Raw genomic sequence first — 27175 nt, 5'->3', positions numbered from 1 at the left:
TGAGGAAATACAGCTGCCACTGACCACTTTGAGAATCTTTATTGTATAAAGATTTTTGTTTGTTTAAAATGAGTTACAATGACAGGTCATACAAGGAAACCCAGTCAGAGTGCAAAGTTCACAAATTACAGACACAGCAGAGGATTCAGAAAGTTGTACATTTGGCTGGATCCCATGACAAGTTATGTGCAACAGTTTCTGCTTACAGACAGACAAGTTGCTGTGACCCATGACTTGCAGGACAGAGGGAGCCTCAGAATACTGTATATAGTACTAGATTCCCAGAATCCTCCTCCTCCTAGACACTGGCCTGAAATCAAGCACAGCCAGAGAGCACCACTCTAATCTGCACAGAGAAATTTGGCATTGATTAGGAAGGTATTCTCTCACTGCAAGAGTTGCCCAACAACCCAGAATGCAGTTCCCTAGGCACTATCAGGATGGTTCGTTACACTCTGCGTTGTGAGCTAGAGGTTTCACCAACCACTTCTAAGTTCCTATGCTCCAGAAAGATACACTGCTGGGTCTCAGCAATAAGAACTCCAGTTCATCTCCACAGATGGGCAAGGGGTCTTGCCTACTCCCTCTCTCGTCAGGCGTGTTGTGAAGATACATTGGAATCAATTTGTGTGTTGGTAACAGCATCAGCAGCTCAGCTTCTATTATACTGGTGGAAAGACAGCTAAGATCCTAGGTGGGGCAAGCGGCACCAACGTGATGCTGCAGTGCAACAGGCAGGGAAGTGCTACAGGGAACCTATCCATGGGCCCTCCAAGGGCCCACACTTTAATATAGGCTGGCAGAGCTTTGGGGCCCTGGAAGCTTTGGCGATTCCCAGTGCCCCCCCCTCTCTCCATGGACAGAGTGGCATCCCTCTCCTCGACCCTTTCAGACGCACCTTCTTCAGGGCAGCTCAACCAATAGTTTTAAAGATCAGTGTGGGTGTGCACAAGGGACAACCGCTCTGCAGGTGGCAGGCCCCTGTTCTGTTTTTTTGTTTTATTCCCACCCCAAATTACATTGAACGCACGGTGAATGGGTTAGCCAGATGCATCACATGCAGCTAGCAAGGCGGCCCTACACGCCACCATAAGCCTTCCCAGGATAGGTCAAGAAGCGGCCACGTGGAAGTGCCAAATGCACTCACAACAAACCAACCCATTCACCTTGTGTCCAGTACAATCCAGGCGGAAGGGGGTGGGGAGGAGAGGGGAGAAAATAGCTGCCAGACCTTGGGTGGAAATTCCGTATGAACTGGCTTTTAAAGCCAGTAAGAGGAAGCAAGGTTCCAAAGAACCACCCCACAGTGTTTGGGCTGCACCAAGAGATACATGAGAAAAAGAGCCTCCTCTTGCATCGCCCCCCCCCCCTTTCCCTTGGTCTCTGCCTGCCTCCTCCCTCCAGGCAAAACTTCCTAGTTTGCCCAGACGCCCTCTCTGTATTCTATTCACTGCAATGCTGGCAGACTTGGGGGACCTACTACACAAAAACTCCCCAAAGGTTAATGGCTACATGCGTCTCTAACGAGTATCTACCTCGTCTCTAGCGTCAAACTAGTTCTGGCAGGAAGCCGTCCCCTGTAGTCAACCGCATCAGACTTTCTGCACAGATCGTGAAATGGAGACAACAACCGTGCAGTCCCCACTGTAAGGTGACTGTGGCCACAAGAGCCCTTCCGCCAGCAACAGGCACTGCATGTAGAGCATCGCTGCTTCCAAACGTTTTAGTGGCTTGATACGAGTTCAAACCCACCCAGCGCAAGGAAAGAGGTAAAACTGGAAGTTTTGGAAAAGGGCACATGTCTGAAGTGTAGCCTTTTCTGAACTTCAAGGCACCCTGCTCTCAGGGAAAAACACTTGGATCAAGACAACCAGCATTATTTCCATTATATACCATTTCCCTTCTTCCTATATATGCTATTTCATGGCATTCCCCAACCTGATGCCTTCCAATGTTTTGGACCAACTCCCATCAGCCCCAGCCAGTATGGCCAATGTTCAGGAATGCTGGGTGTTGTAGTCCAAAAGGGAACCAGATTGTGGAAGCCTGTGCTATTCCCTTCCCCTCCTTTATTAAGAAAAATAATGTGATCAGCTTCAAAAAGAATCGGGGCAGGGGAGAGAATATCCAAGAGGAGGAAAGGGGTAAAGACATGTAGATCCATCTGCCATTAGCTTGTGGCTAGGAATGGGTAGTTCACCGAGCAGGCAGGCATATAGACTGGAATACCAGGGCATGCCACTGAGCCTCCCCCAGGCCTCCCCCATCAAGCAAGTCAATGGCCAGGCAAGAGGGGGATGCCAATGCCACATGCAGGCAAGCAGGCAGGCTGGTTGTAGTTTGCTCGAATTGAGCCATGTTAGCAGCACACGGCAAAATTTGCCCCCTGGGAGCTACCAGGGTGAGTTTCAGAGAAAATGAGGCCTTTAACAAAGTCTTATCGTCTGGACCTCCAGAGCGGAAACAAATGAAGGACTGATGCACAGATTACAATGTCTGTTTCCCTATCAGGACTTTGGTGGGTAGTTGGGAAATCATTTGAACGGGGCTCTCAGAGCCAGGTCTGAGGATGTGCCACACAGACAGGGTGGCTTCTCTGCCTCCACTGGTACAGAAATATAGCCTAGGTAGGTACATGATGTATTTGTACTCTCCTGCAAAGATACCCAAGAGGAGCCATGGGAAAACTCCCTACAAAATTTTGAGGAAGTCACAGGGAAGAGTATTTTTCCTGCTTGCCATACAACACAAGGCTCCATGGAGTTCTAGGATGGAGTCTCGTCTGGCTAGGAAGAGGCACACTTTCCTTTCCCTATAACTGGGCAGGTGGGTCTGAGTTAGAGCCCTAAATCTCGCCATACAAACCCTTCCCAGTGGAGCTAGACTCCGGTTGTTCCCAGCATTTATATCTAGCAGGGCAAGGGGGCCGCTACACACTTTGGAACAAAGCCCATTTTTGGTGTGATGTCCAGATGAGAGTTAATCAGCTCTAGGCGGCAACCGTAAAACCCCGGCCCCTAAGGAGCCAGGGCCCGCCAGACCCCTGCTTAAAGTCACACAGGCATTAGGGCAGATAGTGAAATGACAAGGCAAAGCATTTGGGGGTGTGGGGGGGGCAACAAGCCATCTGCACAGCTGCTATAGAGGGTGGTGTTAGCAAACAGTCTGCCTGGAGAGCAGTTAGAGAAACAGAGCTTTCTCCACCTTGAGGGCCCTGTTCTCAGAGGACGGGCCTAGCCCCACCCAGGCACAGGACCAAAGGGCTCAACTGCCCACGGAAAAGGGCACAGCTGCAGAGCATCTGAAGTCCAAGAGGATGCTGGACAGACCCCAACTGTGGTTGCCAACCACAGCTCTTCCGTAAAGATGGCAGGGCGATGTTCTGCATTAATTGTGAGCCCATCTGAAAACATTTGGATCCAGGGAGTTTGGGGACAACAGAAATCACCAATCAAGGAGAAACACCAGGAAATCCAAAGAGGATCCAGCAGAGCAGATGGCAACCGAAGGCCCAGAGGGATGCAGCACAGTAAGCCAGCCCTCTCGAGGTGGCAGCCTTTCTACCTGCACTGGGGGAGTGGGGAAGGAAGAACACTGGGGGGCCTTCAGCACCAGCAGGTTTTGGGGGAGTGCTCTGTGCCCTCGGGCTGGCTTGCTTCTTCCTCCAGCTCCACCAGGTTCAGTTCATCAGCTGCACATACACGGAGTCCATCTAGCTCCTTCTTGTGGGCCTGCAGGACCAGCTCCGTCAGGCGGGTGAAAGACTGGAAGAGATCAGAGACAAAGAAATAGCTCTTACCTCTGCAGCTTGCATGATGGTTGAGCCTTGGGCTTAGATCTGTCTGCAAACAAGTCCACACAAATCACTAGCCCACAACAGGTTTACTAGACTGCCTACTTAAGTATCCCTGTTTTCTAGACATCTGAGGCATATTGGAAAGTGTTGTTCTTTCAGGCTTTCAATTTAGCTTCCTCACTGGGTAGCAATTTTTATTTGCTACAGGCGAGTATCTATTTACAATCATGTTTGGTTTAGAATGGACCTGCAGCATGATCAAATCCAGCCACTGCATCGTGGAAGGAATCTCTAGCTCTGGACTATCCAGGGATGAGCACACTGGTGTTTTTATGAGCATTTAACCCTTTAAAAATTTGTGTTTCCAGTCTGGTAGTGAAGAAAATAGGCATGGACTCTATGCTATACCATCAGATAGTTAAGTACAGCTACTTAAAGCTGCTATTTACTTGCACAATCAAAATGTAAACACTTTTTGAGTCCAATTGATTTCAATGGGAGAGTTAACACATGCTTAAATATTTCCTACTGAAATAAAGAGCTGAATCATGCTCTACCTATGCACCAGTTTTGCATGAGCTCTTAACACCACCACACATAAGGGTTGCATCCAACTGTGGTTTTCAGAAAGCACTTTGTCATGGCCCAGGACCCCAATCCCTCATCCTCAGAAAAAGGGATGCCTGAATTAACGGTTCAGGGGGGACTCTGTTACAGAAAGGTGTCATGAGGCTTCCACCTCTTTGGGTGGAAGAACCTGGTGTCAGGATTGGGCCTAGCATCTTGGCAGAAGCCTTTCAAGAGGCTGTGGGAACGGACCCAGAGTCAGATGAGGAACAGTGCGAAGTAGTGGGGGAGAGACCAGAGCTTCAGGGAGACATACAGAGAAGAATCTGTCCAAGTGCAGGGTAATCAGACCAAAGCCTGACATAAGCTCTCCCTCTGTGGGAACACAGCAACCCACAGGCAGGGAGGAGGTAGGCATGACAGACTCAAAGATCAGACATTGGGTCAAGAGGGAAGAGCAGCTTTGGGAAGTAAGGTATCCTCCAAGGTTGGTCCATCACAAGAGGTCTCCAGGGGAACGCCCTCCCTGAGGGTGGGATTAGGAAAGCCTTTCAGGTTCTGCTGGCACCATATTTGCAGCAACTTCTCTCCTAACAGTAGTGCATCCCTCAGATGGTTCTTAAAGAGTCTATTTAGTATTGTGCTGGCTTAATCAGAGACATTAGTGCTGTGTTGCCATAAGATAACAATGTCTGTAACCTGAACCGCTGTAGGACTGATCGAGTCACACAATAAAGCCTATTTACTGGGAGATCAACTTCTTTGTTTGACTACAAACATGCAGGGAGAGCTTGGCACTTGTCACCTGGTTCCCTGCATCTGGAGGAGGTTGCATTGCTGTCCTTGGATTCTGAGGACTCCAGCCATGAAGACACCAGCACCACACAGCTACCTCTGTGCGTTACACCCTGAAGCTGATAAAACAGATCAGGCCACTTTAAAAGAGTAGGCCTTTGTCAGCGTGGAGGCAGGGTTAACCAGCCTAAAGGAAGCCAAAGCCATGCTTAAGGTTCAGTCATGATCTGCTGCTTGTCTGGCTTCCAGCCCCAGCACCACTTGAAGCTCTCTGTGGTGCTGCCCTACTCCTGTTCCTGCCTCCTTAGGAAGCCTGAGTCCTGCTAATTGAATCTAACTTGTTCAGAACCTTGGTGTGAACCAGATTCATAGAGGACACCCTGTAACCCAAGCCTCAAAAGCGTCCATCAACACTAAGCTGTTGCCACGACAGAAGCAGAACAGAACATGCTTCTGCTTGCGCAAACCAGGGCATCTGATTTTCACCTATTCTCCTACCCAATGTACTCCCTTGAACAACTTCTCCTGAGGGCTGGAGGATTCTCCACAACGGATATAGTATGGAGAGCTGCAGCAGGTGTGTAGGTGGGTGTGTAGGTGGGTGCGTGGGTGGGGGGAGATCTGTGAAAATAGAATGTCCCACCTTGCATGACCATAAGAGCTTTGCACTAGTACAAAACCACCACTAGATACAAACCTTAAATAAAATATATTTGCTTTATTTTTGTGAACATTTCTCTCAATACAAGAGTATACCACACTTTGCTTTCCCTCTCAAGGGTGGGATGACTACTGGCTGCTGTGAGTAAAAAATTATAGGAGTTCCCAGGGATTTTCTTTGAGATCGTTCATTTGTTCTGCCATGACAGTGCACTGACCTGCACCGGAAGCCCTGCACCTCTTGCCGAAAGTTCCAGACCCAAGGTTCTTACCTCCTTGATGTTCAAATTGGTGCAAGCACTGGTTTCATAGAAATCCATGCCGTACTCCTTAGCCAGCTGGAAGACAGAAGCTCTGACAGGTTGACATACAAACGCAGTGACTGCCAATGTGTTGCCACAGTTTCTTCAAACCCACCTGTCCCTTCCCCCTCCAAGTCTAGGAAGACAACTTGCATAAGGCAGGCTAGGTAGCAACTGCAGTTTCTGCATAACGAAAAGGGCAGCTTTAGAGGCATACGCTTGCCCTTCATGAGTGCAGGGTTGGAAAACTAGCGAACCGAGTTCCAGTTCTCAACTCCATTTTTTATAAAACCATGACCAGTCACACTATAAAACAGATCTTGCCTATGCAGGAAAGAGGACAAGTTCCAGATCCCATTTCCACAGGTTTTTGAACTTAACGAACTTTAATTGTCTTCTGCTGCCTTACTTTCTAAATCAAATGCTGGCCTACTTCTCACCCACAGTAGATGAGGTGATAAAACTTGTTTTCCGAGTATACCACTTCAGACTGAAAGTAGTATTGGTGCAAGACTGGTGCACCAATCACTGGTGAGGGCCCCATGTGATTTAATGCTCCTCTGTAAACACACACACACACACACACACACACACACACACACACACACATTCCCTCCACATAGGGAGAATTGTTCCCAATATGCCCGTTTTTGATGTGGGGGGAAGTTTTTCGTATCGAGCAGCTTTCAACCATGTGAGCCCCACTTGTAGTCTGATACAGTCGAGAAGCAGATTTACCACCTCATTTGCTATGAGTGAGTATTAGGCCTCTGTGGAGGAGGAGGACCAGTACCTATCCAAGGTATTTACCTGGAGGCCTTGTTCTTTGCCTACTTGCCTCTTCTCTTCCTCATCTGCTTTATTCCCAATGAGGATCTTCTGGACACCATCTGGAGCATACTGAAGGGAAGGGGAGAGACTTTAGCCCTTACCAAACTGTACAGATGGGGAGCTGCACAAAAGCTGAGCCATAAGGTATTGCAAATACTTAGGATTGCCTTACACCCCACACCTGTACCATTAACACTCGCATAGGGTGGAGGATTCTCACAACAACAGCTTCAACCATCACTGCAGGACAGCTATTAGGAAAACGGCACCTTTCAACACATTCCTGATCTTACACAGCAATTAGAAGCACCACAGGTCTGTCTTGCAAGGAATGGGGCTACCACAGACCAAAGCTACTGAAAGCAACCAGGTCTCTAAAAAGCCAGCCAAGCACAGGGTGGATCACAGGAGCCACTAGAGCTGATCCTCTGGACCCGGCCCATATCATCATCATCTTCAGTCCAGACCTGTTCATCTCCACCTTAATTTCACTGCAAAAAGCAATGGCTCACTTTAATGACAGGTGTGTAAAAGCAGTCACCAAGTAGCTACCTAAACCAGGCTTCCCCAACCTGGGACCCTCTAGACATTTTAGACTTCAACTCTCATCAGCCCTAGTCAGCATGGGCAATTATCAGGAATGCTAGGAGTTGTAGTCCAAAACATTTGGAAAGCACCAGATTGCCCACACTGGTCCTAAAGGCAGCTAATGAGTGTATAAAGGAACATAACACTACTACGAGAGGACTTATTCTCATGCCAGGGATAACTGTCAGAGGCATTTATTGGATGTTAAATAACATCCCTCCAAGTAGTTTTCTAGTTAGCACTTGCCAAAAATGGGAGTTCATTCTCCTTTCCTTTTAATGACAACAAGGATACAGATGCTCCAGAAGTATGTGTATGTTCCAAGGACACCCAGACTGTTCTTGTAATTTCTGAGGTTGGCTTAATCTTACAGTCCAGAGATACCAAGTGCTAGCTATGTATGAGATTTTCACTTCTGTTCACAAAACATTCAGACAAGTCCCATTCGCAGCCCCGAAGGCAAACGCGTGCACATTTCCGGAGATAATGTTCACATGTTTCCGAAGTTGCGAGCCCATTCGAAAAATGCACATTTAAAAAAAAGAAGGCATTTTCATGCTTTAATGAATGGGGGAAGTGCATATTATGGGTGTGTACTTTAAAAAAATCCACATTTTTCCCAGTTGAAGAAAGAGAAAGAGAAAGAGAAAGAGAAAGAGAAAGAGAAAGAGAAAGAGAGAGAGAGAGAGAGAGAGAGAGAGAGAGAAAGAGAGAAAGAGAGAAAGAGAGAAAGAGAGAAAGAGAGAAAGAGAGAAAGAAAGAAAGAAAGAAAGAAAGAAAGAAAGAAAGAAAGAAAAGATGCTTGCACTTCGGAATGCAAATGAGATGAACCAAGTTTGGAGGAGGAATGCCGAGAACCTAACAAACTCAAACATTGCATGTTCACCCATCCTACCAAGCTCCTAATCAAATGTGTGATTTTTCTGTGTGAACAGGGCTTCTCAAGCCGAGAGAGCACAGTATGCCTCTGAGCAGGGGCAGTGCATCCATTTTGCTCGTGCTTGAGCAGATGATCCCTAGAAATGGAGAAAAGCAAGGAGATCTTCCCACTTACTTCATCCACATCACTGGCCCATTTCATTATGTGCTGGTACGAGCGCTCACTGCTAATGTCGTACACCAAGAATATCCCCTGGAGGAGAGAACCAGGTCAAGAAAGTAGAAAGAAGGGAGCAAGATAAAGGCAGTTGCCTCATAATCCAAAAGCTGAAAGGGCTTTTATAGTCACAGAAAGATAATTTCCTTACAAAACATGCCCTAAGCACCCTCCTGGGGATTGATGATGAGGGATTAGGAGAAGAAGAACTGGGCATTTGGGGATTATTCTTGCTCCTCCTGTTCTTGAACAGATTAAAGAGTGTGTATGGGGGGGGGGGTGCACACACACACACACACTTGCATATATACGTGGACATGAGAAGATGTTGCATATAGCCTGCTCAGGGCATTTGGGGTAGAATGAGGAACAGAAGTGTTAAATTCATTGTCACACTGGTGGATGTCCCCTAGCATGACAGGACTTTCTCCAACCATCCAGAGCAGATTTTGATGGCACACGGGTGTGTGTGTGTGTGTGTGTGTGCACGTGCAGAAATTGCCCCCTCCCAGTTCTACTGACAAAACCACTTCTGTCAGTGAAATGTTGGTGAGGGAGCCAACCCAAAGCATTTAGTTAATGAAGAGGTCTTTTTGTCTTAAGTCTCCCCTTGGTACACAGGAACACAGAAGGAGTTGGGAGGGGGCCTTGTAGGCCAAACCCCTGCCCCATGCAGGGAATCTAGAGCTACAGCACTCTTAACAGATGGCTGTCCAACCTCAGCTTGAAAATCTCCAGCAAGGGAGAGCAGCAGCCAGGTGGCACAACCTGATCTGTGTTCACCTGTAAAAGGGCAGCTTTCACCAAACAGGTTTGTGGAGGAGTGCTTCTCTGCATCAGCTGGTCACTTTGGAACCACACTGAAACCACCAAGATGCCAGACAGCCTAGCACAGCCTTCCCCTCCTGTTGCCTTCCAGATGTGTTAGACTGCCATTGGCCATGCTGGCTGGGAATTGTGGGAGTTGCAGTCCAACACTCTGGAGGGCACCAGGTTGGGGAGGGCTGGGTTAGCAGGTTTAGCACAGGAGTCAGAGCCACCATTACATTTAAACAGTATCAGTAGCTCTAAATCCCCACAATTAAGGCAGCAGCACCTTCACAGAGGAACTCCCTGGTTGCTTCACTGATTTGGCCCATGCCATTTTCCCGCTTGAGGGAAAAAAGCCGGAGGCCACCCCTGACCCTTGTGCACCGGCTCGCTGTCTCCCGGTTCAGCTGAACAGGTTTAACCCTGGGGCCCTTGCTTAGTCTCAATGCTGATCATTGTTAGCATTAGACCCAATGATCTGGGTCTCAAAGCAGAAATTACTGTCCTAAGGAGAGAATCCCAAACCCATCCACCAGGTCATCTCGCTGGGTTTCAGTAAAACCTAGCTTGTTTTCTCTGGCAACAACTGATGAAGAGAAATGATACTGAGGTGGACACTGGGACGACTCCTGCAGTCAGCAACAGGTACCCACATACTTTTGGCACCACTCCTAACCTGGGAAAACACAGTCTTACCTGGGCTCGTCTGTAGTACTGTTTAGTGATGGTCTGGTATCGCTCCTGACCTGCAGTGTCCCTGGAACAGAAGCAGACATCATTACAGTGAGTGGAGACTTCCACCTGTTCACAACAGACCCCCAGCGTCTTGGGACCTTCAAGCCCCATGGCCTGATAGAAACCTCATCCTTAAAACCTCTCATGGATACTATACGACATGACTCTACTGCAGATTTCAGGAACAACAGCAAAGTTAGAAATAATAGAAGAAAGCCAGCATAAAAAAGTCATTGTATATTTACACACACTCTAAGGGGCAGAGGGGGAGGGTAAGGAAGGGAAATAGCAAACCAGAAGGCATGTTATCCGTATAAATCTGTGTGACTGCTGGGACAAGTCTCCCACCTCAAAGACTGCATCAAGCAAACCTAATTTTCGTGCCCAAATTAAGCAAATTTGTATACATGCAGTTTTACTTACTGAAAAATCTTTTCAGACCATTTAAGTATGGATAGAGTCAGGATAGTGATGTTGTTAACATGATGGTCTAGGGTTGGGGAGTGCTGAATTCAAATCTCCACTGAGCCATACAGCAAAGTGGGCAACCTTGGTTATCAGCCTCTCTCAGCCTAACCTATCTTACAAGGTGAATACTACCTGAGCATCTTGGAGGAAGGGTGGGATATAAGTGTAACAAACAAATGAACAGAAGAAGAGGGCTACAGGCATAACCTGACCCCTCTGATTTTTAAGCCTCTGGAAACTCTGCTCACATATTTCCAGGCTTTGATTTACAAATCATGAGGGCTAGAATCCTAATTTTAAATGGTAGTGTGGGGGTGAGAAAGGGACAAGAGAAAATGAAATGAAAGCAAAACAAAAGCAAAAAACTGAGGATGCCAAAGTTCTGCATCAATGTACCAAATACATACAGCCCTGATTACAGAATAGGGCTGCCTGCAATCCTATGCACACTTACTAAGAAGTTAGTGGGACATAATTCTGAACAAACATGCATAGGATTGTATAATACGTATAAGCTCCTTGATAATACCATCCATTTACTGAGTGCTCTCCACCCATAGAAACCAAGGCCCCCAGCCGCTCCATGTTATGAGCAGCACACAGAGACTGGGGGCTAGAGAGTGCAATTATTATTGTTTATAAAGCACTTAAAATTTCAAAGTGCTACACAATTTTTTAAAAATGTTGCTCTTGCCTGCAGTCTTACTATCTCATAGACTTGGCACAAAGGGAAAAAGGGATGAGAAGGGAGGAAGAAAATAAGCAAATTCAGGCCCCAATTCTTCAAGTTACTTAGGGCGCAATCCTATGGCCGCTAATCAGTGGCTAGACCCACAGAACTGACCCCCACCCCCTCCCGCACCCCCTTGTAGGCAGTGCGGATCAGCCCCGTGCTCTGCGCTCGTAACAGCAGCACGGAGTGGCGAAAATGGGGCATTCCTGGGGGTGGGGAGGTTGGAAAAGCTGGTACAACACATCCTATGTGTCATCCGGCTGCCGCTTCCCACGCTCCCGCAGCTACAGCCAAAATTGGCTGTCTAGCCGAGAAAGCAGGACGGGGAGAGTGAGGAGGAGATCTGCTCCTCATCACTCCTCCAGCCCTGCACTGGATAGGCAGTCACCCCTGGACTTCGAGGCGACCGTCAATCTCGATAGGATTGCTCCCTTACTTGTTTCCATTCAATGACCAGCTTGAATGGAAACATTTCAAGGAGAAGAGCCAAATAGCAACTGGACTCAGCCATGTTGATGGAATGGGCCCCATTCTCCCATCTCTCCTTCTGTATTTTGTGAAGGGAGTGATCAAATATAGCCAGAAGCAGCTCCTACTAATGCACCAATTCCCCATCCTGCCAGAAAATGCTATGCACGTTTCTCAACATGCACCTTAGAACTGGCGTGGTGTCAGAAGACAATGGAGTACAGCAGAAGCGTCCAAACAGGCAATCTGTACTAAACTGCAGTCAAGTCATCATAAAGCATGACATGTCTTGTTGCTTTTACAGCCTGTTTTCTGACCAACTTGCCCTTTGGTCCACAAATAGTCATCGCTAATAATGTGGCAAGGTATTTTTCCTGCAGATGCACCCCAAAACACATAGAGCTCTTCAGCTTTGTAGGTGTATGGGATTCACCTGCCCCCTCCTGGACAGATTTAAATTTACTCTTCTGAAGGCAATCTTATCTAGGGCCTTTCCAGAAAAATAGTTCTTTTTATGCCATAAATGAGCAGCGAAGCATCAATGCCCCATTTTTAAAGACTAGCTCATCTTTTAATTAATTTTTTGAAGGCTGTCTACCACCTTCTTCCACTCCAGTGCTGGAGTGCAAAACACCTTCCTTTAAAACTAAGTGGCTCGCATCAGTCTGGAAATCTACAAGCGGACCATCAACTGAAGCCAGGGAAAGGAAACTCTGGGATATTACCTTACTAGAAAAATTAACCAAAGAGCTAAGGGCCGTGCATAATACTGTAACTGACAATGAATTTTATACATGATGGCAACCCTGGATTTCTTTAGCCAATCAGAGTGATAGGGTGTTGAAATCTCCACAAACACATGTAACCATCTGGAAAGACCTAATTAATACTCCCTAACTAAGTCTAGACTGGTAGACGCTCAAGAGGAAGTTTAGCCCTACTGTTTTATATATATCTATTGCTATATGCAGGTAGGGATGTATGAGAAATTTGTTTCAGTTCGTTTCTGATCAGGATTTACCCAGTTTGCACCTTCTGGACCGAACATGGACTAGAACACAATCTGTGGTTGACATCCAAACATTTCCGAGCCTGCAATGTGATTCACAGACTGAAAAACGGCATTCAGCAGAATGCGTACATTGGTAAAATGTGCATGAAAAAATGAGTATTTTTGAAAAATATGCATGAAACGCTTTAATCAATGGGAGAAGAACATCCTACTGATCATTCAGGAACCTGAATGACCTCTCCCGCTAATCCTACTGAAATTCTCTTTGTAGGCACTGTTCAGTACACAGTATTGATTTCCCACTACTATTGATCATTTACAAAGCACTGAATTTGCAGAGTGTTTTACATTCTGTGTGCGTGTTCACTTTACAACTGCAAGTTACATCACTGACATTCCCATTTTACAGATAAGGAACCGATGCTGAAAATATGGAACTTGCCCAAGGCCACACAATAAATCCATTGCAAAGAACTCTTAACTGGTCTGCCAAATAAGTTCAGCTCTCTAACAACCTACATTGCGATATCTGGATGCCTTACCAGATCTGTATTCGGACCTTGATTCCATCTACTTCTATAGTCTTCATTTTAAAATCAACTCCTGAGAAGAAAGCAAAAACATGAAGTTACAAGGGTGATCCCAGCATTATCCAGCACATTCTGCTGTGTGTAATTAAGTGATGTGATATTTAGAATATACAAGTGGAGAGCTACGTAACTCCATGTATATTTGTTGCTCTGGAATTACCCATTTCTGCATCTTTTCTGCAACTGCAAATGTGTCTACAACGATGAGGAATTAAAAAAAAAAGGGGGTTCACTGTCATTTCCGAGAGGAATAACTGAAATAATTCACCCCAAGCCTGTAGCGCTCAGCCAAATGCACTGCAGCACACAGTGTATGACCAGCCCTCTATGTAAGCTCCCAAGTACGTAACAGCAGGGTGCTTATCAGATACCTGGCAGGCCAAAATACATAGCTAGTGAGCAGTGCAGTTTGCCTAAGAGTTGGGGAGGTGAAAGGGAAAGTTTATACCAGCCTGCTGCCCTCCAGATGTTTGGGACAACAACTCCCATCAATGCCAGCCAGCATGGCCAATGGTCAAGGATGATGGGAATTCTAGTCCAAAATACCTGGAGGGTACTAGGTTGTGGAAAGCTGGTTTCTACAATCTAACATAGAATCATAGACTCATAGAACAGTAAGGTCAGAAGGGGCCTATATGACCATCAAGTCCAACTCCCTGCTCAATGCATGAAGTTACCCTGGGATGCTCAGTTATTGTGGGCATTTTACAGCTATGGTTTGCACAGTGTTTCCTATAAAAACTGGACAGGTAAATCCTGTTGTGATAGGGGCATCCAGGATAAGATTGTGGGAAAGTAACAGCGTGAACACAGCCTTTAAGCAAACAAGAACTCAGTTTCATTCTGCCAAAAGTTGGGAGATTTGACCTTGGACGACTGTGCAGCTTCAACTTCCCTGTCTAAATTATTTGGTAGTCTCTTCCACACATAGAATTACAGGCTGGCTCTCGAATTCTCTCTGAAGGAGATCTGGCAAAAAAAAAAACCCAAGAAAACACTGAAGATGCATGTTTCTTTGAAGTTCCTACTGCAGCCACTTGCCTGCAGGTAGCTTCCACAAGGTGGTAAAGCAGGAACTTCACGGAAACTGCCACACACAACTTCCTATGTGAAACATCTTTCCAAGAATCTAACATCTCAAGTGTGCAAACGGAGCTGCATCCACCTACTGCCTAGCAATACTTGCCCTTTTCCTTCACCTCCTTTTAGCTGCAATACAGGGTTCAGCCGCACCAGAGTCCTAAAGGAGCTGAGTTTTAATCTGTACACCTTTTAAGTGGCCTTCCACATGCCAGCTGTAGCGTAAGAAATGTTGATAGTTGCACCTCAGAAGTGAGACATAATGCAACAAAGTTTTAAAGCCCCAATCAGGCAAGTTAGAGGCTAGGGACAGGCCTGAGCCCAGTGGGAGAGCACATGCTTAGCATGCAAAAGGTCCCAGGTTCAATCCCCAGTATCACCTGGCAGAACCGAGAAAGAATCCTGTGCAAAATCCTGGAAAGCTGCTGCCTGACAGTGCAGAGTAGACAACACTGAGCTCAATGGACCAATAGTCTAACTAAGTATAAGGCAGCTTCCTGTGTCTGTCAATGGCTGTTAACTATGATAAATACAAATGGAAATATTGAGACAGTAGAACTCCAATTACCATAAACTGAAAACAAACAAGAGATGTCCGTCTATCACGATGATCATCATCATTCCTTGCTTATATGCTTCCCGGAGGAATCCAGCTAGTCGCTGTCTCAAGACAGATGCCTGGACTAGATGGAACTTTGGCCTGACTAAGCAGAACAATTCTTACATTTTTCCAAGAAAAGCCTCCTGATGGGAGATTAAATACATTTTCTCCCTAAGTCCTAGGCAATCATGTAGCTTTCTGATGGCAATTCACATATCATGCATGCACAGTTCACCAGGAATAACTTTCTTTCATGATCTTTTGTACTCCACAAAAGGCATTTGCTGCACGCTCTGTGGTTACAAGAATGAGAACTTAATTAACTTGATGCAAATGAGGATCTGCATCACTCACTGGGTGGGAGAATAGGGCCATTTTGGAAATGGCCCATTGCTGAAGGCCTTGTAAGTGCAAACAGGAAGAGATCCCATCATGTAGCTTTTCATACATCCCCCTACTTGGCTAAAACCAGCTGCGGTCAACCTGAGCGAGCTTTAAATCCAAGGAGCAGGTCACACCAGAACAACAAGCTTTTCCAGAGAGGCAACACATCTGTACCTTCACCCCTCCATCTCCTGCTAATCTCTCAGGCATATAAGGAAGTGGGGGCTGAAAGTGCAGCCCAGTGATCTTCTTGTCTGCTTAGGCCATTTTACACATGTTTTTCCTGTAAGGAGATAACCTCCATGTAAGAGAAAGGGTGGACACCCATCACGAACAAACTGTGGCACGAGAGGCCATTTTGCTGCAAGCCCACAAATGGTGTACTCCGTGCACATTATTCCACACCAGTTAGGTAGCTTTTAGCACAGAAATTACCACTGAGGATGAGTGCACACTGTTCTGTGGTAGAGACATATTCATCCACAGTTTACTGCCACTGTTCATATCGGAGCAGAAGAGCTCACCCAGAGAAGCCATTGGCAGAACCTGAGCAACTTCATGTGAGATGTTAAGCACCTGCTGGTGGAAAGAGGCTTTGCAGCATAAGGTTGCAAGTGTGCATTATTAGCAAGGTTAGAAGAAGAAAGCCTCCTTTATATGGAAGCATGAGAATGAACAGCCACCTTGGTTTCTTAGCAGGAGCAGCTCCTAGAAAAAAGGGTGACAGGCTTGGGACCTGCTGTGGTATTTGCGCTAACGTTCTAACACGGGCTGAAGATTCATTATCATTTCATCATTTTAATTTGTATGCTGCTTTTCTATAAAATGTGCCCAAAGCAGTTCACAACAACCATACAAAAACAAGAACACATAATCTATACATTAATTGCAATAACACATCATTACAATAAAAACAACCAAAACAATTCAAGATGGGCACTACCACCAGAATTGCATTGTACCTCTTTGCATTGTAGGATTTGTGTACTTCATTCATGTTGGTTTGGCTTTCAACAGACACAGGACTACTGGAAGATTCGACTATAGGTAGAAGTTCCTCAGAGCCACTTCATATTTCCTCCAGAGGGCCAGGCAGCAACAGAGGAAGTGTGAGTGACTCATGCTTCCTCTCCCTGTACTTCTGGGTTATGCCCAAAGGGGATGAGATGCACATTCTCCTGATGAGAGCGTGGGAGAAACTTGCATCTCTCCACTTGGGACATGTATGTCTCATCCCTTAGGATGCAACTCACAAGCAAGAGGAGAGGGAGCACAGGTAATTCCCACTTCCTCTTTCACAGTGGTGGCTGGTGGCCAATCTGACTGATGGGATGGAGGGTGGGTCAGCAGATGCGGAGCCAAGGGGTCACCAGGGGTGGAGCAAACCACCACTAGTTTGCAACATGGCCTTCTCTCTTGCAAGGATCCTTTTTGGCTGAGGAGCAGGATAAAGACTCTAAAATAAATAAATTACATAAATATGGGTGCAATCGTATCCCAGTGCTCATAAGCCTCCGAACTCGGAGGCTTACAGGCATCCAATGCAAAGCGAGAAGAGCAGCAGAGGCAATCTTCGCCTCTGCACTCCTCCTGCTCTGCATTTTCACTAAACTGGCTTTTTTGCCTGTCTAGCTGGTATGTGTGGAGGGGGTGGGAAGGAGGCTGGAGAGGCCTGGGGATACTTCATAAGTTGGCCTCTCCTGACCCGTCCTCTCTGCACCCAAAGAAATGGCCCCATGGCCTCTGCTCCAAGGTTGCTTTTGCAACCTCAGTGAGGAAGCCGGCACGGTTCTCTCTACACCAGCTGCAAGAGAGGAAGGGAGTGCAGATTCCTGGATCTGAGGTCGGAGTGCTGTCTCTGACCTCAGATCCAGGAACCGAGAATATCCTACAGCCCCCAGATGCTGTCTGGGGGCCATAAGATTGCTCCCTAAATAATGTAAAATAGATATTTTAAAAATGGAAAAGATGAGCATCTGTAACCATGTACATGCGTAGCCACCTGTTCCCAGACTATAAAATATATTTTTAAATAATAAATGTTTTCATTTTTTAAAAATTGCATACTTGTATACTTTTGTATTGTTTTTTTTAATCTTGCCACCTTGTAGAAGTTCTGCCTTTAAAGGTGGCCTCAACATTCCATTCCAGCAGGCTGTGCTGAGGGAGATGACAGGGGGAAGCAGGGCATTCCACCTGCCCTGCTGAAAGACTTAGGGTTCAATGCTATGCAAGTTTAGTCAGAAATATGTCCTACAACTCCCAGCATTCCCGAGCCAGCATTCTAGCAGGCTGTGCTGAGGGAGATGATTATCTGTAAGCTGCCCAGGGAGGCTTTTTGGCTGAGGAGCAGGATAAAAATACTCTAAAATAAATTAAGTAAATAATTTTAAAATATATTTAAAAAAATAAAACAGATGAGCATCTATAATAATGTGCATGCACAGCTAGCCCCATCATACCCATTTCAGCATGTATTTAATTATTCCACTGAGAATGATGAAACTAAAAGTGTGTTTCTTTATCTTAATCATGTCCATTATCCCACTCCTCAAAAAGAAAAAAAAGGATGATCTCACTTGATCTCAGCTTTATATGGTTTACGGCATCTGTGGCAAATTGGCAAATTGTTCACAAATAGTGCAAATCTATGCATGTCTCCTAGGAAGCAAGTCCCACTGAGTTAAATGGGACATATGCTCAGGCAAGTAAGTACATTCTTGCAGCCTCGATTGCAATAGCCTATAGTGCCTCCCCCCCAATAAAAAGAAAGAGGAAAATAGTAAAGATTGATAAGTACAGCAAGAGTTATCTACTGGTACATGGGATTACAGGCTAAGTTTTTAAAAAGTAGAACTTTTTAAATGTAATACATGGAAACATGACCCATAAACATAACATCCAGCCACACACACCCTGGTTTACACACCAGCAGGAAAATTTTGAAACTCACTACATACTCACTACATAATACAGTTCAACCATAGGTATCACAGACAGCCCCCAGTCCCCTAGCCCCAAATTCTGTCTTCACAATAGAGAAAAACACACTCACCTCATAAAACAACTGAAATGTAAAAATCACAGCCAGTTCCCTCCCACCCCACATTCTATCTTCACACACTAGTAGGAAAAGATCAATAGAGCATATATATACTCACCACAGAATACAGTTCAACCAATTTTATTAATTAATTAATTAATTAATCTATTAATCACCCATCTGGCTGGTCACCCAGCCACCCAGTTCAACCAGTTATATAGCACATCAGACATACCAGTTAAAAACATTAAGGGCGCAATCCTATCTAGATAGGTGGCTGCCTCCGAACTCAGAGGCAACCGCCTATCCATAGCAAGGCACGAGAAGCACAGGGGGATCATTCCCTCTGTGCCTCTCCTGCCCTGCTTTTTCTGCTACACAGCCAATTTCAGCTGTCTAGCCATGGGGGGTCCAAGCGGGAGAGGAGGCTGCTGTACGACACATAGGATGTGTGTACAACATAGTGTACAACATAGGATGTGTCATACACGCAGTTCCACTCTCCCCGCCCCAGAACACCCCCAGCCACGCCCCTTTTCAGCTGCTCCACGCTCCTCTTCCAAGCGCAAAGGATGGGGCTTCTCTGTGCTGCCTCCAAGGCAGCGCGGAAGTGGGGGGAGGTTGTTTTTTTCGGGAACTGACCTTGGAGCTCGGGCTCCAAGGTCGGTTCCTGGAAAACAGCATATCCTATGGCCATCTAGCTGCTGTCTAGCGGCCATAGGATTGCTCCCCAATTCAAGTTGCCCAGTTTTTTTAAAAATGTACAAGCCCAAAGCCACCACTGATTTTAACTTCAGATTGTGAGGTTGCATCCTATACACTCTTACCTGGGAGTAAGTTCCATTGAACTCTGCCTCTGAATAGAGAGGTATAGGATTGCACTGTACAAACAACAGCAGCAGAAGAATGAAAGTAAACGAGTTATAAATACCTATGTTGGGGGTGCTTGAATCTGAGGTGAGCTGAGGTGGTGTCCATGTCCCACCGCTGCCCAGAAAGCACTAAACACACATGGTGTCACACAAACAGTATATTATTATAAAAGATTATCATTCTCGTTGCTAGCTACTGCTCTCCTCTCCCTGCTAAGCTTGAGAAGAAAATGGAGTCCTCTTCTTCCTCATTGGCCTGCTAGTGAACCACACATGTGGGAGTTTAAGCAATAATTTCTAACACTGATTGGATCCAGAGCAGTGTCCAAACCCCTCCTCTCTGCCACGCTATTACTCGTTGTGTGGGGGGTGAATTTCAGTCTAAATATGGCACCCAGCAAGTTCGATAATTCCTGAGCTCCACTGGATCCCATATTTTAAAGACACATGGTCCTGTTAAGGAGGAGAAAAGAAGACAAGCAAGGAACAAGTGCAAAAGCTCCTGAAACTATGATCTCATCAGAAACCACAGAGAAGTGCCAGAGAAGCAGCAGATAGCAGCTGCAGCAGTTCCACACATGCTGCGCTCAATTTGGGGATACATTTCTGAAATATTTATATTTTAAAGGCAAGGAAGCAGTGGAGTGTGTGTGTGTGTGTGTGTGTGTGTGAGAGAGAGAGAGGGGGGGGTATGATCAGACAACCGGGGGTCTACCCTGGAGCCCCACTCGGTATACCGATTCTGCTCCTTCACCACTTCTTGACATCCAAACTGGTCCTCAGTTGAAACACTGATGAAGAGAGTGTCCCAAGATTCTAGCTACCTACTGTTAGAAAAAAAGGAGACTCCATAACCATTGGCGTCTCAAGTTACGTAAGAGCCCGAGTGGCGGGAAAATATAGGCGGAGCAAAAAGGGAATCATACTGACGCACTCATGACTAACGGCTTGGTAAGCTGATAGTGACTGTTTATTGGATATTAAATTAGTGAGCCGATGTACTGACTGTTTCATTGGTTACTGGTAAGAACAATAGAAGCGATATGATATAAAGGGCTTTTGCACACGTGTCTCGGGGTCCAGACTGCTCTGCACCCGTTTTGCAAAACGTTCAATAAAATAGTGTTGGATCCACTGCTGCCTGCCTGGCATTCTTTTCTTCTAAACCGAAAGCAAGGACTTTTTATCTAACACTACTTCACCGATTCCAGTGAGAGTTAAGTACATCCTCACTCGCTGTACAGAAGTACTGGATAGTCAAAACACCTTTCCCTCCACCACAAAGTATGTACTGGGAACAAATCTTGAGAAACAGTAGTTATTTCAAAAGAAACGTGTGTGCAGATTTGCAGAAGCAAAGTACTTAATACTGAGCTTGTCATAAGAGTAGACGATTCAATCCTAACCATGTTGATTTCAAAAGAACTTATTTCCAACTAACCATGCTTGATACTGCCACCTAAGAGATACACTCATAGGGCTTGACCTTACTGTGAAGCCTCCAAGAACCATTCCATTTAAAGGCCACTTCACATATTACTTTTTAGGGCACAATCCCACGCGTGTTTAGATTGAAAAAAGTCCTACAACTCCCAGCATGCCCCAGCCAGCCAAGTCAGGAACAGTTGGGACTTTTCTCTCTCTAAACATGCATAAGACTGCACCCTTAGTGAGTACTGCACACTGCAGACCCACTAAAGCTGTGGCGTTTCTAAGCCCCCACCTCACACACTCTCTATACATATTTAGAGCTAGGCCAAAATTTCTCAGAAAAGAATTTTACTGATCAATTTTCTGAGAATTTTCTTTTTTGGGGATCCCTCTCAACAGGGTGGAGAAGTTTAGATACAACTATGGATCCAGTTCTAAGACGGGTTAAGATTAATTTAACATATGAATTTGGCCCCTAACTCCTAGTCGTCCTGTCTTAGCCCATTGTTTCCTTCATCCACCAGTAGAAACAATTTAGTTTCATTCATTACGGAGTTTAAATTTCTCAGAAGATACTTTTCTTTTTCACCCCACCCAAACTGTTAGAAAATTCTGCTTCCTCACCCCTCAGAGAATATTTGGCAAAATGGCCTCTCTAACTCTACCACCTACAAATAGGGAAGAGGATTGTAGAAGGCCTTAGGCCTACTTTTTTGAAAGCTGTGTTCACTCTATGGCTGAGGCAGGGAACCACCATCCAGAGCCAACAGAAATGCTAGAAGTGTTACAAAGAGCTCCAAAGTATCTCCCTATGTACTTTGAAAATACAGGAACAGGCTACGGAGGCTGCTGAGGTTCATTTCAGCAGTAAAATACTTCTTTGCGTTTGCATATAGTGGAGATTAGCAGCGCACTCTTACACATGTCTATTCGAAAAGTTAAGTCCCATTGAGTTCAACAGGGCTTAGTCCCAGGACACTTGGGTATAGGATTGCAACCTAAATTACTGCCATTCCCATCTGGTTTGCCCCTGTAATAGTGGCTAACAGTATATATATTCAGTATATATTGAATAAGGGAATATATACAGGACACGTACAGTCCCCCCTAATTCTCATTAATGCTTGAGATACTTTTTTCTTTAATACCACAGATACATTTTAAAAATAGAAAGCAAGGGGAATTTCATCTCACCCTGTATCTTGATTCCAGTTCCTAAAATAGCCTATGATGGGAAAAAGTACCCTACTGCACAGAAAGCTAAATACTGGAGAATTTCAACTCTTCAGCTTAAAGACTGATCAATAGCAAATATGCCATTAGCAAATATGACACTATCAGTTTCAATGCATTCCATGAATGGCCTGGACACCTCTCCAGATCTCTAGCTTCTGCCTTAGTTAAGACAAATTGGGCTAGCAGGGGGAAGAGGGTATTTCAGAGGTGAGCCCCCATCACACCTCCCCTAACATCTATTCATACCTGCTCAGGGAAGCCCACATCACATTTTGGCATATTTGGACTCTGCTGGACACAAGATCCGACCGAGGAAAAATGCCGCAGCAACCCAGGGGAATGTAACTTGCAGCCCCATCTTCTCTCCACCCACCCAGCTTCTAGCTTGCCAGTCCCTCAGCAAGATGAAGTGACAAGCTGGAATGCTGAGCTACATCAACAACATAAAACCTCGGCAGTGCTATGTTGTTACTGCACTTTGTCCTGCAATGCAATTTTTCGGACACTGGATGACTGCTTCCATTAACAAGAAAAAACATGTAGCCAAAAGAAACTCCTTTGGTAGTATTCAACTCCTAATTCCACTGAGAGCCTTACAAGTCGGAACTATTTAGAGGAATTAGCCAATAGCCAACTTCAAAATAACAGGATTATTATTAATTAGCCAACTTCGAAAAAGCAGGAGGCTTTCTACAATGGCCACTGGTATCTTCAGATCAGATTGCCGCTGCACCAGATCAGAATAATTACCCTACTCTCGGCTGTGCTGGCAATGGGTATTAGACGGAGTGGTGAGAAGGGGCCGTACAACTGCAAAAGAGATGCCAGTACAGAGTTCTCTCACTCACACAGCACCAGTTCCTGATTATTTATTTATTTCGTGTCCAGATCAAACTTTGCTCTGCCAAAATGTAGCCACCGCCACAGCTTTGTCATTAGCTTGCTGTAGATCGTTAACAGTACAAGACTCCGGCAGTAATCGACACACCATCAGATGCACTGGGTCTTGGGTTTCTCCACATTAACATAATGTATTGTCATCAACCAGCAACCCCCACATAAATAAATTCGTCTTACACCTTGGTACCCCCACCCTCATCCTATTCAAACCAGTTCCTGTTTGAGAGCTTTTAAGGACTACTAGTTCAACTTAATCATGAATTCTCAGAGCCCTGTTTCAAATGACAGTGTCAGCATAGACACATCCATAAGCACCTTCATTCACAAGTTGTCCATCACTGGTTGCCACTACCAGTCTAAGGAATCACGGCACAAGTTATGCATGCCTGGCACCAATGGTGTGATTAAGACTTTGGTAGGTGAAAAGTTTCCACAGGAAACACACATGTCAACACTTGCCCTCAGCAGAGGCAAGTGCAGATGTCAAGACACATTATTACCTCCATTCTAGTAATGTTCTATTCCACCCCACCCCAAATTCCAAACCTACAAGTAATTTCTGCAGGGCTCAGTTTCTAAAATGAAAAGCATCACAGTAGTTGCGCCTTCCGACCCCTAATTCTAGGCATCTGGGGCTTAGATGAGGTTATTCACTGGGAAACTCCATTCATGGCTGGCTGAGGCATGCTGGGAATTGTAGTCCAGCACAGTTGGAGGGTGCCAGGTTGGGGAAGGCTGCTTTAAAAAGTCCTTTCTTTTTTGTTTCCTATGTTTCACAACTAAGTTGTGGTACCACAAAAAAATTCTGGGGCTTAGGACCCCAATCTGTCACAACTTTGAGCTTTGCCCACTTCATATAAGCCCTGCAAGATTCTAAAAGAAGCCAGGTGAACAAGGCACTCCATTGCTAAGCCAGGGTTTTGTTTCTTCAAGGAGCTTCACATGTTAAGTTCTTCGCTCATGAGCATGCTCCCACAAGCCAGTCCTGTATCTAAAAATAGAACGGACTCATACAGTAGCCGTTTCCAGATTCTCAGCATACAAATGAGCCTCCTTACCTCCACAAAAAGCAGATGCTCAGGAGCAGGTCTATTCCATGCTACATTCCATGTTACCCAGCTGTGATTTGTTAGACAGGTTAAAAACATGTGGGAAGCAGTCTTTATTTCCTGGGACCAGCATAACCACCAGCAAAGGGCCTTTCGCTCGCTTTCTTTCTTCTCAACCCCCAGATGACTCATGGGTTTATGCCTACCTCATGTTTTAGAATATTGACGTCGCTTTTATTTTCACCTTTGAGGTGAGCTAGCATTACCGCATCTAGCGGCAACGGCGGCGGCAGCAGCAACACGTACAGTAACTCCGGACCCAGGACTAAAATAAAATAAAAGGACTAGAATAAAAACTGGCTCCCTACAACTGAGGCAAGCCCTGGGGCTGATGCAGCATCTAGCAGGTAACTAGAAGCCAGGGGCACTGAAGAAAAACAAGGCTATTGCGTGTGCGTGTAGCGGGGGGCCTTAGTGATTAATGTCTTCGCTATTAGCAGGGGTGTCAGCTCAGCTTTAAGAACCGGATCTTCAGATCTGAAATCTCCCCCCGCCCCATCCGCACCCGCTGTGCGGTACACACGCGCTCCTTAATCCGCGCCAAAGACGCAGGGTCTTGACGCGCGGTGCAACCCCCACTCCGGTAACGGGAGCGTAAGGAGCGCAGCCGCTCAGCCCCACGGGTTGCCTATCTATCCTCCCTCCCTCGAGTCGGGAACCAGAGACGAGGCACAAAGAGTAAGCAGCCCAGGCTCGCTCCCGCTCGGGGGCCAATCCTGCCGGCCCTGCTCAGCCTTTGTCCCCGAACCCGATGGAGAGGCCGGGCTGGCAGCGAGCTCCCCTTCCCCTCCTCCCGGCTGCTCGCTTCCCACCTCAGCCGCGCGCCCCTCCCCGCGCCGCCGCCGCCACAGTACCGATGGTGGAGATGTGCGAAGGGTGGAACTCGTTGTCGGTGAAGCGGCACAGCAAGCAGGTCTTGCCCACCCCCGAGTCCCCGATGAGCAGCAGGCGAAAGAGCACGTCGTACTGCTTGGCCATGGCGGGGCCGCTCCGGCTTCAGCCCCGCGCAGCGCCCGCGGCCATCCCAGCTGAGCGCGGCCCGCCCGAGGCGTCCGTGGGTCTGGGGCGGCGGTAGCCCTGGCGGCAAGCCCGGGCGGGAGGGCTGGCGCGGCAAGGAGGAAGAGGCGGGGGGTTGGCGAGTGAGCTCGCAGCACCAGCGCCGCCTCGCTCCGATCTGCCGGGGGGGGGCCGGTATCGCTAAAAAGGGAGAAATTGGAGGCGGCGGCGGCGGCTGGTGGCGGGGAATCACCTCCTCCGTATTAGGCGCGGCCGGCGAGGAAGGTGCTGCTGCTGCTGCTCCCTATCGAAGAGCGCAGGTGACACAGGCGCGCAGGCGGATTGTGCATCGGCCGGCGGGCGCGCAGAGCTGGGCGCAGCAGCCCGCGTTTTCGGCGGGGTTGCCGGCTATATTGCGCTCCCCAGCGCGCTCGCTTTGCACCACGTGCCTGACAACCGCCAGAAAGGGCGGGGAATGAGGCAAGGCGGCCCCTTTAAATGAGGGAAGGCGGGCCACGGCGTTCAGACCCAGTTCACTGACAGCAGGGTTCCTTTGTCGCCATCAGAGGTTAAAAGCTGGGACCGGTGTGATATCAAACCGAACTGGCAGAAATGGCCGGAGCGTGGGCTTGTTGGCAGGAGGGGTTTGTTTTTTTTCCCTGTCCAACCCTGGACGATTTTAGGATTTTTGGCCAATATGGCCAGATCCAGCAGGTTGCTATGTTCTGAGTCTTGAGTGGACACTGCACTGTACATAGCAATCTGTTTTGGGGAGATCTGATCCTGCTCTCTGCGGGGCTTGTGGAGAAGATTAAACAATAGACCATTGTCTGCTGTATAGTACTGCACTGGACTTTCTTTTTAATAAGCTCCAGAGCTCGGGTGTTGATGGTTTTTCCTTTGAGGTCTATGCCCCAAATTAAGGATCTTAAAGTGGGGGCCTCAAAGTGCAATGGAGATTTGTTAGAGTTACAGACATCTATGGCCATTTCTAAGAATTATCCCCCCCCCCGTTTTCCCCAGTAGGTGGTGGTTATGGGGCCTTTTTGACCTTGATCTGCCGTTAATTCCCAATAGAAGAAAAGACGTCAGCATTCAGCTGTGTGGAGCATTGCCAGGGTTTTATTAGTGGGCAACAGTGGCAACCATTTGCAGGGTGCAACTATGAAACAGGTAAGCAACCTGTGGCCCTCTAGATGTTTTGTCCTACAACTCCCATCATCCTTCACGATTGGCTATGCTGGCTAGGGCTGATGGGTGTTATAGGCCCAAATGTCTGGAGGGCTGCAGGCAGAAATGCTATACCCCTGAGCATATATATATATGTACTGAGCAGATATATATATATATATACAATATAATCATGCATTTCCTTCATCATGAGTAACTTTAGAGAAATCCAGCCCTCACACATCCATCAGGGACAAAGGGGACTGAATTTCCCATAATATGAGATATGCACTCTGTATCTGCTATGGAGCACTTAATCTAATCTTGTTTATATAGAATTCATTATCAGAGAGGGTAGTGTTGGCAAACCAGACTCCCAGCTTCTTTTTCCTAGAAAGAAACACTGGATTTTATGGATATCCATGCTTGCTGTGTCATTTCTTCCCTTGCTCCCCCCTGCCCACCCCATGGTTGAGAGAGAGAAAGAGAATCAAGCTTGTATTTGAGAGCCAGCTAGAGTTTCCCAGGGGCCAGCCCAAGACTGGATTCAATACTGGATGTTCAGTTCTGGAACACAGGAAGTAATCATGGAGTGGGCCTCTGAGCATGTAGAGTGCACTGCCCTCACCCCAAACACATAGGGTGGCATGCCTGGCTGGAGCCCTAAACAGGAGCACTCCACACTGCAAAGTTTTTTTGTAGGTCCCACTTGTAGAATTATGATTGTCATAGACATATGATTATCTGGTATTCTATGAGTCACATGGAAGCCATACCATACAACATTCAATGAAAGGTGACCGCAGGGAGAGGGAAGATGCAGTTTGCTATACCAGTATAAGTTAGAAACTTATAACCACCTATGCTAAATGGTGTCCTTCAGAAACAATTGATTCTTCTGC

At 46.6% G+C, this 27175-nt stretch overlaps 1 protein-coding gene across 1 annotated transcript; it reads right to left on the bottom strand.

The window, feature by feature from the left end:
- Positions 1–21: 21 nt before the first annotated feature.
- Positions 22–25425, bottom strand: RAB15 (RAB15, member RAS oncogene family). Its single transcript, XM_084804572.1, has 7 exons — positions 24962–25425; positions 13404–13464; positions 10142–10202; positions 8594–8671; positions 6931–7020; positions 6091–6156; positions 22–3764 (listed from the first exon to the last, which is right to left on the bottom strand). Exons 1-7 carry the CDS (start codon positions 25083–25085, stop codon positions 3606–3608), a joined length of 639 nt encoding a protein of 212 aa, XP_084660698.1. The 5' UTR covers positions 25086–25425; the 3' UTR covers positions 22–3605.
- Between the last annotated feature and the right edge of the window lie 1750 nt (positions 25426–27175).

The sequence above is a fragment of the Heloderma suspectum genome, chromosome 1 (genome assembly GCF_057233095.1).
Source record: "Heloderma suspectum isolate Gila_16-S chromosome 1, 16-S_ref, whole genome shotgun sequence".
Lineage (NCBI taxonomy): Eukaryota > Metazoa > Chordata > Lepidosauria > Squamata > Helodermatidae > Heloderma > Heloderma suspectum.
Note: the sequence above shows the minus strand (reverse complement) of the source record. Positions and strands in the feature narration are given on the sequence as shown.